The sequence below is a fragment of the Mobula birostris genome, chromosome 5, assembly GCF_030028105.1.
Source record: "Mobula birostris isolate sMobBir1 chromosome 5, sMobBir1.hap1, whole genome shotgun sequence".
Lineage (NCBI taxonomy): Eukaryota > Metazoa > Chordata > Chondrichthyes > Myliobatiformes > Myliobatidae > Mobula > Mobula birostris.
The window spans coordinates 122,159,190-122,181,825 of record NC_092374.1 but is presented as its reverse complement, the minus strand read 5'-3'; the positions used below and the strand labels follow the sequence as shown (position 1 = coordinate 122,181,825).

Genomic DNA, 22,636 nt, shown 5'->3' with positions numbered 1-22,636 from the left:
CTCTCACCCCATCCTCCCGCCACCCCACTAGGAATAGGGATCCCCTTGTCCTCACCTACCACCCCATCAGCCTCTGGGTCCAACATATAATTCTCTGTAACTTCCGCCACCTCCAACAGGATCCCACCACTAAGCACATCTTTTCCTCCCTCCACTCCTTTTTGCTTTCCGCAGGGATCGCTCCCTCTGCGACTCCCTTGTCCATTCGTCCCTCCCATCCTTTCCCACCGATCTCCCTCCCAGCACTTATCCTTATATTAAGCGGAACAAGTGCTGCACATACCCTTAACCTTCCTCCCTCACCGCCATTCAGGGCCCCAAACAGTCCTTCCAGGTGAGGCAACACTTCATCTGTGAGTCGGCTGGGGTGATATACTGCATCTGGTGCTCCCAGTGCGGCCTTCTGTATATTGGTGAGACCCGGCGCAGGTGGGAGACCATTTCGCTGAACACCTACGCTCTGTCCACCAGAGAAAGCAGGATTTCCTAGTGGCCACACATTTTAATTCTACGTCCCATTCCCATTCTAATATGTCTATCCACGGCCTCCTCTACTGTCAAGATGAAGCCACACTCAGTTTGGAGGAACAACACCTTATATTCCATCTGGGTAGCCTCCTACCTGATGGCATGAACATTGACTTCTCTAATTGCTGTTAATGCGCCTCCTCCCCTTCATACCCCATCCCTTATTTATTTATTTATCTCCATCCCCCCCCCCCCCCTTCTCTTTTTCCTCCCTCTGGCCCTTTCACGATAACTCCTTGCCTGCTGTCCATCCTCTGGGCTCCTGTCCCATGATCCTCTCCCTTCTCCAGCCTTGTATCCCTTTTGCCAATCAACTTATCAGCTCTTAGCTCCATCCCTCCCCCTCCTGTCTTCTCCTATCGTTTCAGATCTGCCCCTCTCCCTCCCACTTTCAAATCTCTTACTAGCTCTTCTTTCAGTTAGTCCTGACAAAGGGTCTCGGCCCGAAACGTTGATCGTACCTCTTCCTATTGATGCTGCCTGGCCTGCTGCGCTCACCAGCAGTTTTTGTGTGTGAAGGCACTGGTCTGCAAATTTTTTAATGTCATGGATCCCTACCATTAATCAAGAGGTCTGTGGAACCCCATTGAGAACTCCTGCATTAAGGAGACAGAGTCATTGCATTTATTCAAGGCAGAGGTCAATAGACATTTGAGCTACAAGAAGACAAACTGTGGGAAAGATAGCCACAGCAGAGTAGCAGATAGAGTGGCACTATTACAGCTCAGTGTCAGAGTTCAGAGTTCAATTCAGAGTCTGTTCCCCCCCCCCCCGCCCATGAGCATGTGTCGGTTTCTTCTCTGTGCTCCAGTTCTTTTTCCCACATTCTGAAGAATTACCAGTTGGTAGGTTAATTGGTCATTGTAAATTGACCTATGTTTAGGCTAGTGTTAACTTGGTGAAGTTCTGGGCGGTGCGGCTTGTTGGACCAGAAGGGCCTGTTCCGTGCTGTATCTCTAAATAAAATACAGTATTGTTGAGGCTAAGATCGGATCAACAGTGATCTTGCAGAATAATAGAACATAGAAAACCTACAGCACAATACAGGCCTCTTGGCCCACAAAGCTGTGTTGAACATGTCCTTACCTTAGAACTACCTGGGCATACCCATAGCCCTCTATTTTTCTAAGCTCCATGTATCCATCGAGGAGCCTCTTAAAAGACCCTATCGTTTCTGCCTCCACCACTGCTGCCGGCAGCCCATTCCACGCACTCACCATTCTCTGTGTGAAAACAACTTACCCCTGACATCTCCTCTGTACCTACTTTCAAGCACCTTAAAAATACTGTATGCCCTCTCTTGCTAGCCATTTCAGCCCTGGGAAAAAGCCTCTATCCACATGATCAATGCCTCTCATTATCTTGTACACCTCTATCAGGTCACCTCTCATCCTCCGTCACTCCAAGGAGAAAAAGGCCGAGTTCACTCAACCTATTCTCATAAGGCATGCTCCCCAATCCAGGCAACATCTTTGTAAATCTCGGCATCCTTTCTATGGTTTCCACATCCTTCCTGTAGTGAGGCGACCAGAATTGAGCACAGTACTCCAAGTGGGGTCTGACCAGGGTCCTATACAGCTGCAACATTACCTCTCGGCTCTTAAACTCAATTCCACGACTGATGAAGGCCAATGCACCGTATGCCACCTTAACCAGAGAGTCAACCTGCATAGCAGATTTGAGTGTCCTATGGACTCGGACCCCAATATCCCTCTGATCCGCCACACTGCCAAGAGTCTTGCCATTAATGTTATATTCTGCCATCATATTTGACCTACCACAATGAACCACCTCACACTTATCTGGATTGACCTCCATCTGCCACTTCTCAGCCCAGTTTTGCATCCTATCAATGACCCACTGTAACCTCTGACAGCCCTCCATACTATCCACAACACCCTAAACCTTTGTGTCATCAGCAAATTTCCTAACCCATCACTCCACTTCTTCATCCAGGTCATTTATAAAAATCACGAAGAATAATGGTCCCCGAACAGATCCCTGAGGCACACCACTGGTCAGCAACCTCCATGCAGAATATGACCCGTCTACAACCACTCTGCCTTCTGTGAGCAAGCCAGTTCTGGATCCGTAAAGCAAAGTCCCCCTGGATCCTATGCCTCCTTACTTTCTCAATAAGTCTTGCATGGGGTACCTTATCAAATACCTTGCTGAAATCCATATACGCTATATCTGCAGCTCCACCTTCATCAATGTGTTTAGTCACATTCTCAAAAAACTCAATCAGGCTCGTGAGGCACGACCTGCCTTTGACAAAACCATGATGACTATTCTTAATCACATTATGCCTCTCCAAATGTTCATAAATCCTGCCTCTCAGGATCTTCTCTATCAACTTACCAACCATTGAAGTAAGATTTTTTTTGGATGAAAGTGTGGACCCTGATTAGCCAAGTAATGTTCCTTATTTTGTTGTAATTACTTATGTTGCTGCAGTTGCCTTCCAAGGGGAGTGTACATTTAAGGATCGATGGCTTGTTTTTTTCATTATTGTGAAACAATGAATTGAGAGCTAAGTTGGATGGGGAATTGTCTCGATTCTGTTTCAGCGCTTGTTTCACTCTACACTTCAGCCAAATTTACTTTTTCTTTTGAGTAGGGTCTGGTTGTGCGAACCAGCCATTTTGCTTAAAGAGTAAATAAAACCTTATTTCTAGAAGTGATCCACTTCCATGAACTTAAAAGATATGCCATACATTTCTACCATATATGTTTTACACCATCAACTTAATTGATTCTATTTCTACCTTCTTAAGTAGTGTTGGGATTTAAGGTCACATCATTGGTTTGGAGGTGGGAGAATATAATTATTGTGTCAACAATTTGATGCAGATAAACTTAAGAATTAGGAAAAGGCCACTTGATCATTTATCCTGCTCTGCAATTTCATAAGCTCCTAACAATATCATTGTAACATCAACTCTGCATTCTTGTCTATCCACAGAAGCCTGCTGCCTCTTTGCTTATTATGTATGTATATATCTATCTCTGCCTTAAAAAAAATTCAAAGACTCGTCTTCCGTTGTCCTTTGAGAAAGAGAATTGCAAGGGCTAGCAACCCCCCCTGAGAGAGAGGAAGAAAAATTAAGGTGTTTCAGTCTGAATTGTTGACTGTTTATTCCCATCCACAGACGATGCTTGTCTTGCTGATTTCCTCCAGCTGTTTGTGTGTTGCTCTGGATTTCCAGCATCCGCAGAATCTCTTGTGTTTTCGTAAACAAAAAGCTCAGAGAGAAAGAAATCATATCTTTTCCCTTAAATAAATAACTACCCCTTTTTTTAAAAGCCATAACTCCTAGTTCTAGATCCTCCCAGAAGAGGAAACATCCACTCTATACACATCTTGTTAAGATCACTTAAGACCCCGTATATTTCAATCATCTTCTCTCACTACTCCAGTGCATAGAAGACTGGCGACTCCAATATTTTCCAATGAGGGAACCTGCCCATTCTAGGTGTAGTTCTAGCACATATCAAGGAGACTTCTCTTACTTGTGATGAGGCATTGATGTGATCCATTTTAGTACCATTTTGATACAAATTTCATGTCTCCCTCAAGGTAAGCCACTTTAATTGAAAATCCAAAAGAATTGCAAATGCAAGAAATCTATGACCTGAAACATTAACCCTATTTTTCTTTCTACTGACACTGCCTGATCTGCCAATTATTTTTCTTTTTTTGAGGGAGTTTTAAGTCAGGGGTCCCCAACCCTTTTTTGCAACGCGGACCGGTTTATTATTGACAATATTCTTGCGGACCAACCGACCCAGGGAGGGGGGAGGGAATAGGGTTGCCAGTGGGCAAGAGTAGCAGTCAAATACGTTGTGTTTACCCCGAGAAAGACTACAATGACCATGAAGCCTTGTGCGGGCACCAGTGTGCATGCGTGACATGTGCATGCCGATTTTTTTTTTTCACAAATCGTTTTTGGCGATTCTATTGGGGGGGGGGTGTTAATCACGACCGGAATATAGGTGATAAGTGGCTAATGTGCTCAATTTCGTTTCTAAAAGGATTTATCTAACGAATTTAATATTAAACACACAGCGCATATTTTCCTCGCATGAATATAGTGATAAGTCAATTATCATGGGAGGACAGGGGAGCTTGAAGTAAGTGTTAAACGAACTTCCAGTAGAAGTGGTAGAGGCAGGTTCGATATTATAATTTAAAGAAAAATTTGATAGGTATATGGACAAGAAAGGAATGGAGGGTTATGGGCTGAGTGCAGGTCGGTGGGACTTAGGTGAGAGTAGCGTTCAGCACGGACTAGAAGGGCAGAGATGGCCTGTTTCCGTGCTGTAATTGTTATGTGGTTATATAAGTGACTTATTAGTCAACAGCATCATAACATTTTAATAACGTTTGGATATTAAGCACACAGCATATATTTTCCCCATATGAACATATAAAATCACTGCAACACACCAATATTGCTGAATCAGTGGGAGCCCTGGGCTTGTTTCCCTGCAACGAGACTGTGCCATTGAGGGGTGATGGGAGACAGCGATACTCGAAGGGAATTCCTTATTTCCAGTCTGTTCCGCAATTTGGTTTTCGTTGCATTCATTGCAGAGATATGTTGGAAATGGAAGCAACGTTTTCAGTGTTTTCGTGGCTATCACAGGATATTCACCCTTGACTTTGATCCAGAATGCCGGCGGAGATGTTATGTCAAGCATGCTTTTCAGCCTGCCGTCATTTGCAAGCTCGAGTTGATCTCCTTCCTGCGCTGAAATGGATGACGCGCGGGTAATGACCTCGCGTGCGTTCAAGCTCAACAGGGTGTGACAGGGAATGAGGAAAGGTGCAGCTGACTCATATCGCCAAATTATATCGTTTCCTCGTGGTCCGGTAGCACGTGCTTTGTGGCCCGCTGGTTGGGGACTGCTGCTTAAGTCACATTAATTCTCGATTTCATTTCCACTCTGATTTCCTTGTCTTTGGCCTCCTACACTGTTCCAAAATTGTAAGCTCAAGAAACAATATTTTCCCATGTAGCATTATACAGCACTTAGGACTCTATGTTGAATTTACCATATTTAGCCTTCCACCATTCCAGTTTTGTATCTCTATTTCTAACACTTGTTTTCTTTCCTCTTTTGCAAATTTCATTTCTCTCCTCCTATTTACACTACCCCAGATGTGCTCTTTGTTTGGCGCTGTTCTTTGTCAGTTGGTAATATCTGATCTCTACCCTATCACAAACTTCACCTTTAGCTCTTGCCATCCTGCCCCTTTTATTGACTGCTTGTCTCATTTCTAACTTCTCCCAAAGATCACTGACCTGAAATGTTAATTTGATTTCTCTCTCTGCAGACATTCTGACTTGTTGAACATTTCTAGTTTATTCAGTACTAAATTTCAAATTTCTGGCATTTACAACTTTTGGATTTTGAATTTCTCTTATTCAATTAAACTTATTTACAAGTTTTGTTTGAGAGGATAGAGAGAGTGGACAAACGGGTGGAGCAGGAACAATAATTTGTCTGTGTGTAAAAGTAGTTATTAAAGTGTATTGAAAGTGAGATGGAAAACAGTAGTGTGGGTTGATGTTACAAGTTGCATTCACAAGTAAATAAAATAACCAGTAACATAAATTTGTTCTCAACACCAACTCGTGTTTCTTTGTGCTGACCTACACTAAATTTAAATTTCTTCTCCATTGTTTTATGTGGCCTTATTGCTTTAATATCATACAGCCCGACACACCTCCATGAGCATTGTGTTCCTTCACCATGGACTTTTCTCATTTCCTTTGGATGTGCCTTTTGCTAATTTATGCTAAATTCTGGAATTTCTTCCTTTATCTCTCTATCCATCTGATTCTTTCCTAATGCTCCTGAGAGCTCACCTCTGTGATCAGACTTCTGCCAATATCGCCTTTTACGGCTTAGTGTCATATTTTGCCTGGTGGCAATCCTCTGAAGCTCTGCGGGACATTTCCTTCTATGTTAGAGGCAGAATATAAATTGTTCATGCTAATAGCAGTTAGTAGTGATCAGATTTTCTTTACATGGCATTATGGTTGGAAATGAAGGAAGTGTGTCATGGGAACATGAAAGCACTTTGATAATTGCTGTAAATACACCAATTTGCTTAATAAACAGGGATTGGGTTGAATAATATGTTAATTTAATCACCTCCGTGATAGGAATCCAGTCACAAACATCAGGTAATGAGCTTGCCTGAAGATCAAAGGACAAGAATCTCTTGGTGGCCATGCATATTGCACTGCCTATGTGAATCCTTAGGTATGCAAAATCATGTGCTTTGGTTTTAAGATATTTCAGCCTGAGGCAATTATGATACTTCATTGCAGGAACAGAACCAAGCGGTTTTGAAGAGAGTAATATCACATGAATCCATGTCATAAACATGAAGGGTCAATTTAACAATTGTAATTGATTTCTCATGATCAACATTTATTAAATCAGAATTATAAAGACAAACTTGAAACCAAATTTCTCAGACTTGCATAGTGTAATGACTTACTACTGTCCCTTACACTGCTGGCATTAGGGCAGCAAATAAGGTCCTCCATCTCCTGTCAGTGTTCAGGGCCTCCTTCATCATGTCAGTGGCTTCCTCTTGGTTTTTACTACTGTCAGTCATGCAAGTCCTAGGTGAAGACTCAGGAATACCATCACACTCAGATGTAGAAGGATTCTTTGTTGCTGTTTCCATAACATTTTATTTTTGACCAGTCAGAGTTGTTAGCCCTAAGCTGAACCCCCAAACCTAGAAGACCAGTGGCCCATTCTTAGTCTGGTTTCCACCCTTTGACTTGTTAGGTAGAGGTAACTCTACCAAAAGCCAAAGTATAAAGCTTTGAATCCAACCAACATAGCTCTCCAGGTCATTGAGGCACGCAAGCCTCCAAACCACAACAAGGTTGCGATACTCTTGGAGGGCAGTGTAATAAAATGCACTTACAGAATAGTCAAACAACATCTCATCATCCTGATGACACATGTAGAAAGGGATGCAACTGTGGGGGTTCCAGATGAATGGTGTGGATTGCTAGAAGGCATTCAGCTACCAGGCATAATTTCTCTAATCAACCTAAGTATCTATCACTACATTTTTTTTTCTTACTTGTGTTCTTTCAAGGCTGATGATGTGACAGTCAGCACAGCAAAAGTAGCATTGATGAGAAGTATCTTTTTCCTTTCCTGTCTCAACAATTGAAAACATAAAGTATTTGTAATCAGAATCAGGTTTAATATCACCATCGTATGTCATGAAATTTGTTGTCTTTAGACAGCGGTACGTAATAGAAAAAGTGACTTACAGTAACTATAGATAAATGCAAAAAATTAGTGTGGTAGTGTTCATGGGTTCAATGTCCATTTAGAAATTGGATGACAGAGGGGGAAAAAGTTGTTCCTGAATCATTGAGTGTGTGCCTCCAGGCTCCTCTACCTCCTCCCTGATGGTAGCAATGAGAACAAGGCTTAACCTGGTGATGGAGTCCTTGGTCCTTAGTGATGGACACTGCCTTTTTGAGGCCTCACTCCTTGGAGATGTCCTGGATACTCCAGAGTCACCCAGTTTCTCTGTTCCTTTGTTGGAATAAATAATACTCACTCAAAAACAGATGGCTTGAAAGTGCTCTGGCAATGCCACTTATACTTTTAAAATTCAGTTACTGTTTTTTCAGAGGAATACAAAATTTAACCGAGGGACATGAGCAATATTTCTACACAAGATCCAGTGCCAACCGAAGGAGAAAAATAAAATACGTGAAGAGTGTTTAATATTTGAATAGGTAGACTTGCAGAAAGAGATCAATCATTTTAAAATCTGTGATTTACTCTACAGCTGGTGTTATTGAGGCAATGATGAATTTAAAGATGATCATTATTAAAGAAACACACACCAAAGTTGCTGGTGAACGCAGCAGGCCAGGCAGCATCTGTAGGAAGAGGTGCAGTCAACGTTTCAGGCCGAGACCCTTCGTCAGGACTTCATTATTAAAGAGATGTTTTTTTTCTAATTTTATACAGATCACATTGCAGAGTAGGCACAATCTATATGAGCTCTTGCTTATATAAGTCAACGTTTACTGTTGATCCTTTGAAAATACAATTTGAGTGAGATAAAAAGCATTTTAAAAGTCTAATAATGGTGACTGAAATTTGTAATTACATGATCTTTACCTGAATTTTGAAAATCAGCCCTTGTACAATTAACTAACTGTGGGGTACATTGTGATCTCTTTGAAGATATAGCATGATTAATTTTAGTTCCATATTAAGGAAATTCATTGACTAATCCTTAGGTGCATTGCTTATCATTGTACACACCTGCAAGTTTATTATTGTTTTTTGAGGTTGACAGGAGTGTAATCTCATAATACATTGCTGTGGAACTGTTGTATTTAAAGTAATGGGCCATGGCATTAGAATCAGGTTTAATATCACCAGCATATAATGTGAAATTTTTATCTTTGTGACAGCAGTACAATGCAATACATGATAATAGAGAGAAAGAAGAAAGCTGTGAATTACATTAAGTGTATGTATATATGTGTATATTTATATATAGTAGTGCAAAAATAAGAAATAAAGAAAGTGTCATGTTCAAGGGTTCAATGTCCATACAGAAATCGAGTGTAGAGGGGAAGAACTTGTTTCTGAATCATTGAGTGTATACATTATTCTTAGAAGTGTAGAAATGGGAAACAAAATGTAGCTTTTATTTGATAGTGTTGTTGGGAAGGATGTCTTGGATAAGGACAGAACTTTGTTTCAGATTGATCAAAGAATCCATCTACACTTTTCATTCTTGTTTCTCTGCAGAATGGGATTTGGGGAATTATTGTGTAGTGCTAGGATATAAATGTTTGCAACAAAATAATATTTTTAATCTATTTGGAACTGTATATTTAACACCCAAGTTTGTGTGTGTGGTGCGTGCGCATTCATTGGTGCTTATACAGGCTAAAGAGATACAGAGGGAGAGGAGACTGCATACCCTGCAAGGGTATTTCACACTTATTAACAAGAAAAAGCCATTTTATAATATTTTGAAGGAATTTTGTCTTATTTAATTTGGCACCCATTTGATTTTATTCTTTTCCCTTAGGCCCAACCGAGAGGATTGAATTTGGGTTAAATACGCACCTGTGCTGAAGTGCCAATGTGTCAATGCAGTCCACTTCTTACTTGCGGTTACTGAAGATTTACAGCTATATGTGGGACTGAAAACCATTGAAATAATTGCACAGCTGTTCAGTACAGTACTGGAAACAATTCAACTGCCCATCAGTATAACTTTACAGGTATTTGATTTTTCTCCTCTTGTTCTTAGAAGTTTAAATGGTTTCAGCATGGACTAGGTGGGCCAAAGGGTCCGTTTCTGTGCTGTACTTTTCTATGACCCTATAAGTGTAGAAGTGGGAAACAAGATGTAGCTTGCTTTTGAACTGATAGTGTTGTTGGGAAGGGTATTGTGGATAAGGACAGCATTTTGTTTCAGTTTGACCAAAGAATCCATTGAACTTAGATCTCCTACACTTTGCAATTCTTGTTTCTCTGTAGAAGGGGCTTTAGGGTATTTTGGCTTCTCAAAAAATAAAAAAGAGGAATAACTATGTTACGTGTTCCATCAGTGGATAAACTGCTTTTAGGTTACACAGAGTGGAATAATGCAAACTGATAAAACAAAGGTGTTCAGCAGGGAGGGACATTTGATGTTTTGTGGCTCATCTTATGACGTGTCATATTTTTACTTGCTTTTACAAAATATACCTTGGCTTCATTTGTGGCATAAAAATTACAATTTCCAGTTCAGCTTGTGTAAAAAGATTGTTTCCCTGTCACTTGCAATAACATCTAACTTCATGTCATTTTTTATTATTACTCATAGGTACTTGTAATGTGAGTATACCAGTGACAGTATGAGTGTCCTAATGATTGAAGCCTTTTGTGGGGGTTCCCACAAACAGCTGCTTGATCTTCTTCAAGAGGAGATTGAGGGATGTTCCGTCTTTACCTTAACAGCAAAAAAATGGCACTGGAGAGCACGTACCGCTGCACTGTATTTCACACAGACCATACCACCCAGTGACAATTACAGGTAAGTGAGCAAGGAGAAAGGCTGTAAACGCTAATTACTGTGTAGCTGGTAATTATGTGGAATAGCCATGTAATGTACTGTACATTTTCCAAAGCTTCATCAAACCCATTCCTCGGTATTTATATTGTGCTAAAGATTTTATACTCATATCTGCTACCTTCTCTAATGCATGTGCCTCTGACGTACTTAAATTCATTAGAGAGGCACAGGCACACACAATACTGGAGGAACTCAGCAGGTCAGGCAGCATCTATGGTAAAGAGTAAGCAAGTCAACGTTTCCAGCTGAGACCCTTCTTCAGGAGAAGGGTCTCGGCCCAAAAAGTCAACAGTTTACTCTTTTTCATAGATGCTGCCTGATGTGCTCAGCTCCTCCAGCGTTCTGTGTGTATGGCTTTTGATTTCCAGCCTCTGCAGACTTTCTCGTGTTTTAATTATTAACTAAGTATAATCGGAAGTTGCTTGTTTTTACTGCATTTGATAATGTGGAATGACATGATTGATACACATTGAAATCTCTCTTAATTGAATTTTAAACAATTTTTACGTTGTTTACTCTAGGTAATCTATTTATCAATCTGCAAACCAGCTACTTGGGGAATGCTGATGACATCATATGGGAACAAACTCATTGTGGCCATTGAGCCTGACCTTGTCAGAAAGCTGAATTAATATATGGAATTGAAATGACAAGATTCTTGAAGACCCCTGGGTTAATGACCAAGTCGTTTGTTGTAAATTTAACTCCCATATGCTGTAGGACTGTGGCATTCTCCCTCCATGATGCAATCAGAATATATTGCTTAAATGAGAAATGAGTTAAAATATAAAGAACAAAGATATGGAAGAAACTTTTGCCTCCCGATGTAAATTAATATCATTATTTCCTAATGATTGTAAGTCATCAAAAAATTACTACAGATAGACAAAAGCAATTATGTTATTGCTACTGCTCCACCCATTTGCCCATTCAAAATCCCTCCATCCCTTCAAACAAAACTAGTAAATATGCTTGAATAAGAGAAATTCAAAAGCCAAAAGTTGTAGATGCCGGAAATTTGAATTAAGTACTGAATAAATTGGAAATGTTCAACTATGAGCATCTATAGAGGGAGAAATCAAGTTAACATTTCAGGTCAATGACCTTTGGGAGAAGTTAGAAATGAGACAAGCAATTGAAAAAGGGACGGGATGGCGAGAATAAAAGGTAAAGTTTGTGATAAGGTTGAGATTGGGTATTACCAGCTGAAAGAAGATGACAAAGGGCAGAGCAAAGTATAAAGCACATCTGGGGTAGTGTAAATAGGAGGAGAGAAATTAAATTTGCAGAAGAGGAAAGAAAACAAGTATTAGAATAGAGAGATACAAAACTGGTATGGTTGAAGGCTAAGTATTGTGAATTAATCATAGGTCATAAGTGCTGTACGTTGTCATAAAGTGCTGTATAATTGGCGGTTTTGTTGTGAATGCAATCACAGGCCAACTACCTGGGCATATTAGCCATCACTCTTTTGCAAGAAGTGTCCCTATTCGCAAAAATGTGGATTGATATTCCAATAATACAATCCCATAAATTTTAAAATGAGTACATAATAGCATCAGATTTTAGCTGTCCATTTTACCACTAGCTTTTATTTTAAATCTAAATTTGTGGTGGCATTCGCTCTCTGAGCACCAATATGTGCTGCACAATTTCAGTAGTCCATAAATGACCTCCACCTGGAGCTAATTTAACTTTAAGTTAACCAGATGTAGCTTCTGTGAATTACCATTCTTCTTAAACGGCAAAGCTTGACTCCTATCTTTATTTTAAGTTTGTCCAGTGAGTATTGTGAACACAAAATTTTGCTGGGTTTCAGTCAGATTAGCGAATGCTATTTTGTATCAAACAGCATTAACAGTCTGAAAATGAAATTTCTTAAACGGCAAAGCTTGACTCCTATCTTTATTTTAAGTTTGTCCAGTGAGTATTGTGAACACAAAATTTTGCTGGGTTTCAGTCAGATTAGCGAATGCTATTTTGTGTCAAACAGCATTAACAGTCTGAAAATGAAATGGAACACATCAAGCAAAAGAAATAATTTTACAGATGTTACAAAAGCAAGCAGATCAAGTCTTTGTGAACAACGTCGAACAATACTTTGTATCAAGCAAGTTTATTTTCTGTTCACAGTAATTTTGTCTAATTAACATGTCAAAAATTTAATTGCTTAAATTTACTTCTTCACCATTCACCAAAGGAATCTGGCTCCTTCTGTAACTCCCTGCTGTTACAAGGTGCAAGGGCTCTATTGGTTGACGATATTTCCATTCTTAGCAAATAACAGCCTTGTCTCATTTGATATTTTCTTCACCTAAACCAGATGAGATATGTTTTTAAAAAAACACAGTTCTAAGATTATTCAGAACAGGGTGATAGCCCCAGTGTTCTGATTTGATAAAGCTTACTAGCAATTAGACTTTATAACCCCTGATGCCTCATTTCCCAAGTTGTAACATATGGAGGAAGTAATTCATTGATAAACAGAAAAAAGTATTTCAACTCTTTACCCCTTTGTAGCACTGCTTCAAATATATTCTTTACAATCACATCCACAGTTTCATTACCAGAAAACATTTGAAGAGAACATATACCCTCAAAGATGTTTCTTGTCTCATCTTTACTCTGTGCCAGGTGATTGATACTTACATGACAGTGATGGATGGCTGCACCTTTGTCTAAGTAGGGGAAGAGATACAGGAATTTGTACCTGCTTTGGACAGTATTGTGTGCTCCCAGATGAAAATGTACAAATGTCTACTCCATTTGGATAGCTGTACTGCCCTATATGGCTGAGTAAGCCGTGGACACTTCAGTTACACTTTAACTTAAATAGTAACTGCTAAAAAGTGAATCTTGAGGGTGTTGGGCTCCGTGATGGGAATCGGCTGAGGGAGTGATCTGTGTTCAAGATTTCAATCTCATTAAGAGAAATTTGGGAATTGAAAGCTGTTTTCTTCCACCCCCCCCTAGCATCAACTACAACTCTCTCTTATAAAGTTATGCTGCAGTGCTGTAAACCGTTTATAGAGGATACACGATGGGAGGCAGTGGTATGTTTTTGTGACGAACCAAGGCCAAGTGTTGTGTCTGTTTTGTACCATGGGTGTTATTTTTTTTTCATTGTGGCTTGTTAAAATTGCTTATGAATAGTTTCTTTAAGAAATTTGTTTTATTGGAAAAACAGAGCCAGAAGTGCTAGTGGAATGCTCCATTTCAGTTATGCAGCTTTACTTGCTGGCTCTAAGTATTGTCCTTATTTGTGTTGGTAATTTGTATCTTTCAAAAGATTTAACATTTAAAATACTTTTTGATTTTCTTTTATTATTTTTGATTAAATGGAGACCCCCCCCATTCCCCCCCCCCACCCCAAGAAGACAGATATCTTTTGGCAATGGATTGGCTTACTGCACACTTGTGTTTATAATGGTGCTGGGTCACCTGACAGTTACTAGAATACTGTGGCTTATATTTGTGGGAAGAAGCACTCCTCATATACGTGTTAAAAAAAAATTAAAATTGTCACTGACCCACTCTATCATACACACTTAGATCTTGTTGTTAAGACTATTTTTGCAGGTTAAGTGATCTTAAATCATGTTAATCAAACAGGTGAAATATAACTGGTTTGGATGGTATGCCACCCAAGTATTTCACCAAGTATGTTTCTCAACTCTGCCTACATGTCTGTGATCGGGCATTATTAGAGTTTATGGTATTGCTTCCCTTTCCATTCTTGCCATTTGCAATGGGATAAAACATCTTGGCAATGGTAAATACCAGTCAACAGTCTCCCACTCAGTCTTTCTGAAGTTCTGATGCTGGAATTTAACAAACTCAACTGCTAGAAATAATTCTTCAGAATTTCCTATCTACAATGGGATTGGGCCGTACGGTAGCATAGTAGTTAGCATGATACTTCACAGTGCCTGCTCCCTGGGTTCTATTCCTGCCACTGCCTGTAAGGAGTTTGTATGTTCTCCCAGTGAATGTGTGGTTTTCCCCGGGTGCTTCGGTTTCCTCTCACAGTCCAAAGACGTGCCGATCGGTAGGTTAATTGGTCATTGCAAATTGTCTTGTGATTAGGCTAGGGCTAATTTGGGATTGTCGGGTGGCACGACACAAAGGGCTGGAAGGGCCTTCTTGTCGATGCACCTCAATAAAGTATGCATAGTCAGGATTTTCTGTGTTTATGAATTAGTTTGACTAGTTACCTCAAGGAGTGAGTCGGAAGTACATAGATTGCAGCCTGTGTCATCTACTGCAGTTCTCCCTTTGGAAACAGCAACATGATTATATCCGGTACAAAAAAAAACAATATTGCAATATGGGCATTGAACTGTATCTGCCTGTGATATCCTGATAGAGAATGTGCCTAAGTAAGGAAGATCTGAGCTTGTTCTGTTTGTACAGTGGCCACTTCTGAGTAAGCCTGCCAGATTCGGTTGGACAAATTCCTGGAGATGACTTGCCCTCCTGCCTCCAATCAGCCAATCTGATCAAACAGCCTTTCCTCTACTTTTGCCAGCCACATCTCCAGTGATTGTATAACTAATAAATGAAGCTGTTCAAAGAAAATGGGAGAAAAAACTACTTTTAATTCCCCTATGATTTTTGCTTTTTTCCTGGGTTGCTTGCAGCAAATGTGCAGGAGACTCATTTGTGAATTCTGGAGACTCCAGATGAATCCTGGAGGTCTGGCAACCTATAACAACGGAAGAAAAATGTGTCAGAGTCGGCTTCAAAGCAGTGACCAGCAGCAGAATACTGATCTTGAAGATCTGGGTACTTAAAACACTACACTGATTTTATTTTTTTGAACAATGAATGAATGTGTTTCTAGTCAAGTTAAACAAAAGAAGAAACTTGGATTGGACTGTTGCTAATCATTTGATTTGCACATAATATAGAGTTATTAGGTGTAACCACGATTACGTTGGTAAAAAGACAACTAATTTACCAGTAGTAACATCCCACAAGTAGTGAATGAAGAATTTGTTTTAAAAAGTTCTCAGCAAGAAAATAATTACCAGGAGACCAAAGAAGCAGTTTGAATTTTATGTCTAAATGAATATGCCTGTGTAAATTTGGTTTAATGTTTGCTCCAAAAACTCTTCTGAGGTCAGCTTCTCTCAGGAGATAACATACTTTCAGTACTGTCTGAAACAGTTGCCAAATATTTGCCATGAAGTTCAATTGTGAAGCAGTTTTTTTTTGAGAATTATTATTTTTTGGAGTGAAACATGGTGATGAGTATTTGTTTCATTTCTTGTTAGTCTGAACATTCATTGCAATTGGTTTATTATTGTCACATGTACCAGGATGCACGGAAAAGCTTGTCTCGCCTGCTGTTCATACAGATCAGATTATTACACATTGAGGTAAAACAAGGTAAAATAATAACAATGCAGAATAAAGTGTTATAACTACAGAGAGAATGCAGTGCAAGTAAACGGTAATGTGCAGCATCGTATGATTCTGAGATTGAAAGGCTTATCATATGCAGAGCATTTGATGGCTCTGGGTTTATACTCACTGGAATCCAGAAGAATGAAGGGGAATCTCATTCAGAACCTTGGACGAAAGAGTGGATTTGGAGAGGATGTTTCCTATGGTAGAGGAATCCAAGACCAGAGGACACAGCCTCAGAATAGAGGGACATCCATTTAGGGCAGAGGTGAGGAGGAATTTCTTTAGCCAGAGAGTGGTGAATTTGGAAATCATTGTCACAGGCCGCTGTGGAGGCTGTGGGTATATTTAAGGCAGAGGTTGACAGATTCTTGATTAGACAGGGCATGGACGGATATGGGGAAAAGGCAGGAGATTGGGACTGAGAGGAAAATGGATCAGCCATAATAAAATGGTAGAGCAGACATGATGGGCCAAATAGCCTAATTCTGCTCCTATATGTTATGGTCTTGTCTTGTATCAATATGTGTCTAAGTCAATTACTTGTCATCCGTAGCCCTCACCACTCAATTATTTACTGACAACCTTCCTCAATGTTCTGTGGCTTCCACCCACAGAACAAAGATGTACTGGTTGGTAGGTTAATTGGTCATTGTAAATTGTCCTGTGATTAGGCTAGGATTAAATTGGGGTTGCTGGGCAGCACAGCTTGAAGGCCCAGAAAGACCTACTCTGCATTGTATCTCAATAAATTAATAAATAAAATGCACTGAACTTTTCTCAATAACATGCACCAATCTGTCCATTAGCTCCTACCATCACCAAATGTTGGTCTCTACTTCGATCATTCTCACCACCAGGAGGTGGTCTCTATTCTGGTCCCCCACTTCATGCTGTGTTGGTCTCTCTTAAGACCATAAGATATAGGAGCAGAAGTAGGCCATTTGGCCCATTGAGTCTGCCCTGCCATTCAGTCATGGGTTGATCCAATTCTTCCAGTTATCCCCACTCCCCTGCCTTCTCCCCATACCCTTTGATGCCCTGGCTAATCAAGAACCTATCTATCTCTGCCTTAAATGCACCCAATGACTCGGCCTCCACAGCCACTTGTGGCAACAAATTCCACAAATTTACCACCCTCTGACTGAAGTAATTTCTCCGCATCTCTGTTCTAAATGGACGTCCTTCATTCCTGAAGTCGTGCCTTCTTGTCCTAGACTCCCCTACCATAGGAAATAATTTTGCCATATCTTATCTGTTCAGGCCTTTTAAAATTTGGAATGTTTCTATGAGATGCCCCCCCCCCCCCCCATTCTCCTGAACTCCAGGGAATACAGCCCAAGAGCTGCCAGAAGTTCCTCGTACAGTAACGCTTTCATTCCTGGAATCGTTGTTGCGAATCTTCTCTGAACCCTCTCCAATGTCAATATATCCTTTCTAAAATAAGGAGCCCAAAACTGCACACAATACTCCAAATCCCTTACTCACTCTTCCTTCAGTTAGTCCTGACGAAGGGTCTTGGCCTGAAACGTAGACTGCACCTCTTCCTACAGATGCTGCCTGGCCTGCTGCGTTCACCAGCAACTTTGATGTGTGTTGCACAGTACTCCAAGTGTGGTCTCATGAGTGCCTTGTAGAGCCGTGACATCACATCCCTGCTCTTATATTCTATACCCCTAGAAATGAATGCTAACATTGCATTTGCCTTCTTCATTACCGACTCAACCTCGAGGTTAACATTTAGAGTATCCTGCACAAGGACTCCCAAGTCCCTTTGCATTTCTGCATTTTGAATTCTCTCCCCATCTAAATAATAGTCTGCCTGTTTTTTTCTTCCACCGAAGTGCATGACCATACACTTTCCAACATTGTATTTCATTTGCCACTTCTTTGCCCATTCCCCTAAACTTTCTAAGTCTCTCTGCAGGCTCTCCGTTTCCTCAACACTACCCGCTCCTCCACCTATTTATCAAGTACTGGTGTCTTCTCCAAATTTCTGCTATTACAATGTATCAAATATCATTACCGGTCTTTTCCCTGATCCCACCAGTCACCAGATATTGATAACTTTCTTGATCTCTCTTTCTCTGATTTGTGTCAAGAACAATAGCCAGTCTCATCCCCCAGTTCCTTCAGTCATCAACGGTTGGTCACTCCTCCCCATCCTTCTGATCACTAATTGCATGTTTCTTTTGATATCTGTCCTATCACCAGGTGTTGGCCTTTCCTTCTGTTGCTCATGTCATCAAGTGCTGATCTCTCCCATCACCCGGTGCCATTCTTTTACATCTCTCACAGTTCTTTAATCATTCCTACCCAAACAGTAAAACCCCACACCCATAACCAAATTCTAGACTTGGATTTCCTCATGCTGTCATGGCCATAGCCCAAACCAAATTTGGGCTGTGGTTGTTAATCTCTCATCCAAGATCTGGGGAAGAAGTACTGGGTGGCACCTTCTGATTGCAGAAATATGTCACATCGTTTTGGTTGCACAGGAGAGCCTGCAACTATTAGCTGCCTCTCTCTGGGCTACAATGTGGTTCAACTGTAGAGCCACTGCCTCACAGTGGCAGAGCCCTGGGTTTAATCCTGACCTTGGATGCTGTATCTGTGGAGTTTCCATGTTCTCTGGTGACTGTGTCTGCTTCCTCTAAGTGCTCCAGGTTCCTCCTATGTTGTAAAGATGTCTGGGTTGGTAGGTTAGTTCGGGCTACTGTGAATTGTCTGTTGTGTTTTTAGTGAGTAGTGGAATCTGAGGGAAGTTGAAGAGGTTGTAGGGAGAATAAGAGTTGCTTAAAACATAGGTTTGGTGTAATGATCACTGCAAACTCAGTGGGTTCAAAGGCCCATTTTTCATGCTGTATCTCTGTGGTTTGAGAGCTCTAGAGTATTTTCAACAATAATGTCTTCAATACATAGGATGGAGTTTGGTCTCATATTACTCAATGTCAGGTGGATTTGTTATCTATTTAACTAAGTTGAACATAAATTATGAGTAATTTTAATATTCTCATGTAAGATTTGGCCTTCCTAATTCTTGAAATTGAGTTTAATTTGCTACCAAGCTCCTACCCAGCTTTCTCATAGCTTTTTTTAAAAACTGTTGTTGCTTGGAGCCATTTTACTGTGAATGATTTGGTTTCCTTAATACTCTCCGTACTCCCCGCTCCACTTTGGTAAACTAATGGACTTTTTCTAAATGAAGAGACGTTACAGGCAAGAGAGTAAGATCATTTAGTACTTAACTCAGGAGGCAATGAATTCTTAGTGAATATTTGTCAATGGACTTTTAAAGAACTGAGACATCGTGTTTACTGTGACCACTTAACTTTTTCCCCAGTTACACATATAGAAATCATTATTCATGCTTTATTTCACCCCTGCTCCACTTCCTGTAATCTTAGGGAGGATTCTACATTGAATATTTAAAGAAGGCTTCATCCAGAACAATTACTTATGGAGATTTTTTTTTGCATTATCAATTACTAAACTTTTCAAAGCGAGGTGACTAACTGCATTGTGTGGGAGGGGGAAATCCCTGCAGTCATCAGACCATGCACTTACTGTTACTCTTGCCAAAAGCAACTTTATTTTTGGCACAATTTTTTAAAAAAATTGAGTATGTTTCAAGGTCTACTTCGTCAATAATAGAATTTGTTATCAGTAAAAGTTGGTCTTACTATAGTGCTCTATGCAATGTATAATTCAAGTATAATGTAAAAAAAACTCTAGTGAAATGTCGCGGTTATGGTTTTGAGGACAGTTTTTTTGTGGTACTTTTATAGCATGATAGACCTCATCCCTGCAATTTGAACATTGGATATTTGAAATGTGTTTTTTTTCAGTTGAACAGGTAGGGACTTTTTAAACTTTGAAAATTGAGCTGTAACTGAACTGTTTGACTAAGAGAGGACACATGGCACAAACCTTGAAAAAATTAGCGAAATTTCCACAACACAAATACCAGAAAACCACCAGGTTTAATAATGATTTCCTGTCATGAAATATTTTTGTCACATGAGTCTGCCCACTGACTTGGCAATACTGTTGTCTAACATCTTGCAGAATGAAACTGCAGTCATATTAAGCTTGTGGATGATGTTAGGTATCTGATCGCTTGCAATTTTATTTTTTTGTTTCTTTTTGAGTCATGAGTCTTTTTTACTAATTGCCTTCAGCTTCTGAATTCATTATGTAAAGTAGCAGTATTGAGTACTATTTTGCATTCACTGTATTTGATATTGTATTGCTTGAACATAGAATTAGGAGCATATGATTAATGAGGGGAAATTTCTTTATCTACCTGTTACTTTGAAGTCATTATCAGCACTTGCAAATGCTTCATTCCAGTTTCTTTATGCGATTATATAAACTGATGGAAATTCTGACTGAAAAGATAGATGAAAATGATTGAATGCTTAACATTTCACACGGTTTATGAAAGAAAGTTTGCATGAACAGAATGGCATAGGGGTAACCTCACTGATTTCTGTGGGGTCAGCCCTAATTATCTATGCATGGTGAGATCCTGGCCCAGATTTAGTCTGTTAACAGGAGTTTATCTAAGTGGATAGGACGAGGCAGTTAATGCTGATTTATACTTGTGCGTACTAGCTTACGCCGCAGCCTACACAAGTGGACTGCGCCGTTGTGAGCATTTATACTTATGCGTTGGTGTGTCTGCGTCGCTCTGCAATTCACCGCCAAAACGCTAGTTGGCGGTGGGGTTTCTATGCCACTGTATTGGGTTTCTTCGTGTTGAAACTCAACGCGAGGAAACCCAAACTTCAAACAATGGTGACTGAAACTGAAGGAGGGCGAATTTTCTGTGCTTGTCCGGCCACTGAGAGACATGGACGAGGAAATGGATTTCAAATATTTTCGGATGTCGGCAGGTAGATTTGATGATTTGGTTCATCGTCTCCAACCATTTATTTTGCATCAGTGTACGCACAATATACTCTGAGACTGGCAATCACCATTCGAGTTTTAGCTTCAGGTGGAAGTCAACAGGCTGTAGCAGCTAGCTACAAACTGGCGTCAAGCACAGGTCCCCTTTGGAGGTCTGTAAAGCTTTATAGAGAGCATTGCAGCCAGAGTTCCTTCCCTGCCCTTCAGTCGTCCAATGGGAAGCTATTGCAGCGTAGGTGGAAATACGATGCTACCAAGTGGACCAATCACAGTTGTTGCAGTCTGCAATGCCGCAATGCGAGTTGCATTTTGGGAGAGGTGTGTGTTACGCTACAGCGTAGGGTTGGCATAGGTACAGCATAGGGTATGCTGCTACGCCGTACCTAAGGTGTACATTTGACGCACAAGTATAAATCAGCCTTTAATTGGCATATCATTGGTACTTCAGTGTCGCAGAACACACTTGGCTGCATGAGGTGGACAAATTGTTTATTTTTTTTGTCCCCAAGACTGGAACATGAAATTTTTGTTCTTTAAAAAGAACTAACAAACCAAAACTTGGGGGCAGTGAAGACTGTTTGTGGTCAAGCAAAGTAAGTGCAAGTTGCCATAATTGATGAGCCGCAGGTGTTTCTGCATGAGGAGCCGGCAAATAAGATTACCCCAAAAAATAGCTGTGTATCGAGCCAGATAGAAAATGAAATCTGTGTGAAGAGTAAGCTGTAGGAACAAACTGAGCAGACCATTGCATACTTTAAGGTGTCTGTTTTACTTTGTATTTCTGTGACTGTAGGTCATACATTCAGTCTGCAATTTGCAATTTAATATTTTAATGATTCTTATTATGAAAGATTGAACAGATTAGAACTTTCTTCCATGGAACATAGAAGATTGAGGGGAGATTTTATAGAGGTATACAAAATTGAGGAATATAGATATGTTAAAAGCAAGCAATTTTTTTTTCTGAGTTTGGGTGAGACTACAACTACAGGTCACGGGTTAGGGGTGAAAGGTGAAATGTTTGAGGGGAAACCTTTTCAGTCAGAGAGTGGGTTGAGTGTGGAATGATCTGCCACCTCAGATGTTGCCTGGTTTAATGCAGGCCAGTTAACATGTTGAGCAAATGCATGAGAACATCTTATGCGCTTACAGGACTGCCCTGAATCGGTGGACTAGACTGTATTCAAGAATTCATCTTCGAACCTGGATGAGTATGCTGTAGTTGTTACCAACTTCATTAAAACCTGTGTGGATGAGTATGTGCCTACAAAGAATTACTGTACATTCCCAAACCAAAAACTGTGGATGAACTAGGAGACACTTCATCTACTGAAAGCTAGATCTGTGGCATTTAAGTCAGGTGACCCAGGTCTGTACTAGAAAACCAGGTATGATTTGTGGAGGGTTAAGCAAAAAGACAATTTTGAAAGAGGTTGGAGGCGACGTCAGATGTACGTCAACTCTGGCAGGGTCTGCAAAACATTACTTCAATAGGATAATAGGACAATAGGATAAATGGCAGCGATGCTTCACTATTCCTTCTATGCCTGCTTTGAAAGGGAGAATATAACTATAGCTGTGAAGATCCCTGCTGTACCTGATGACCCTGTGATCTCCGTCTCAGAGGCTGATGTTAGGCTG

General features: G+C 40.3%; 1 protein-coding gene across 7 annotated transcripts in view; it reads left to right on the top strand.

Moving 5' to 3' along the window:
• Positions 1–22,636, top strand: part of gtdc1 (glycosyltransferase-like domain containing 1) — a 364,282-nt gene that overhangs the window by 84,001 nt on the left and 257,645 nt on the right. For all 7 annotated transcript variants that reach the window (XM_072258615.1, XM_072258619.1, XM_072258621.1 and 4 more), the window contains 2 exons: positions 9,641–9,836; positions 10,424–10,633. In XM_072258615.1, the coding sequence (XP_072114716.1) occupies positions 10,455–10,633 (179 nt within the window). In that variant the 5' untranslated portion in view covers positions 9,641–9,836; positions 10,424–10,454. The remainder of the gene's footprint in view (positions 1–9,640; positions 9,837–10,423; positions 10,634–22,636) is intronic.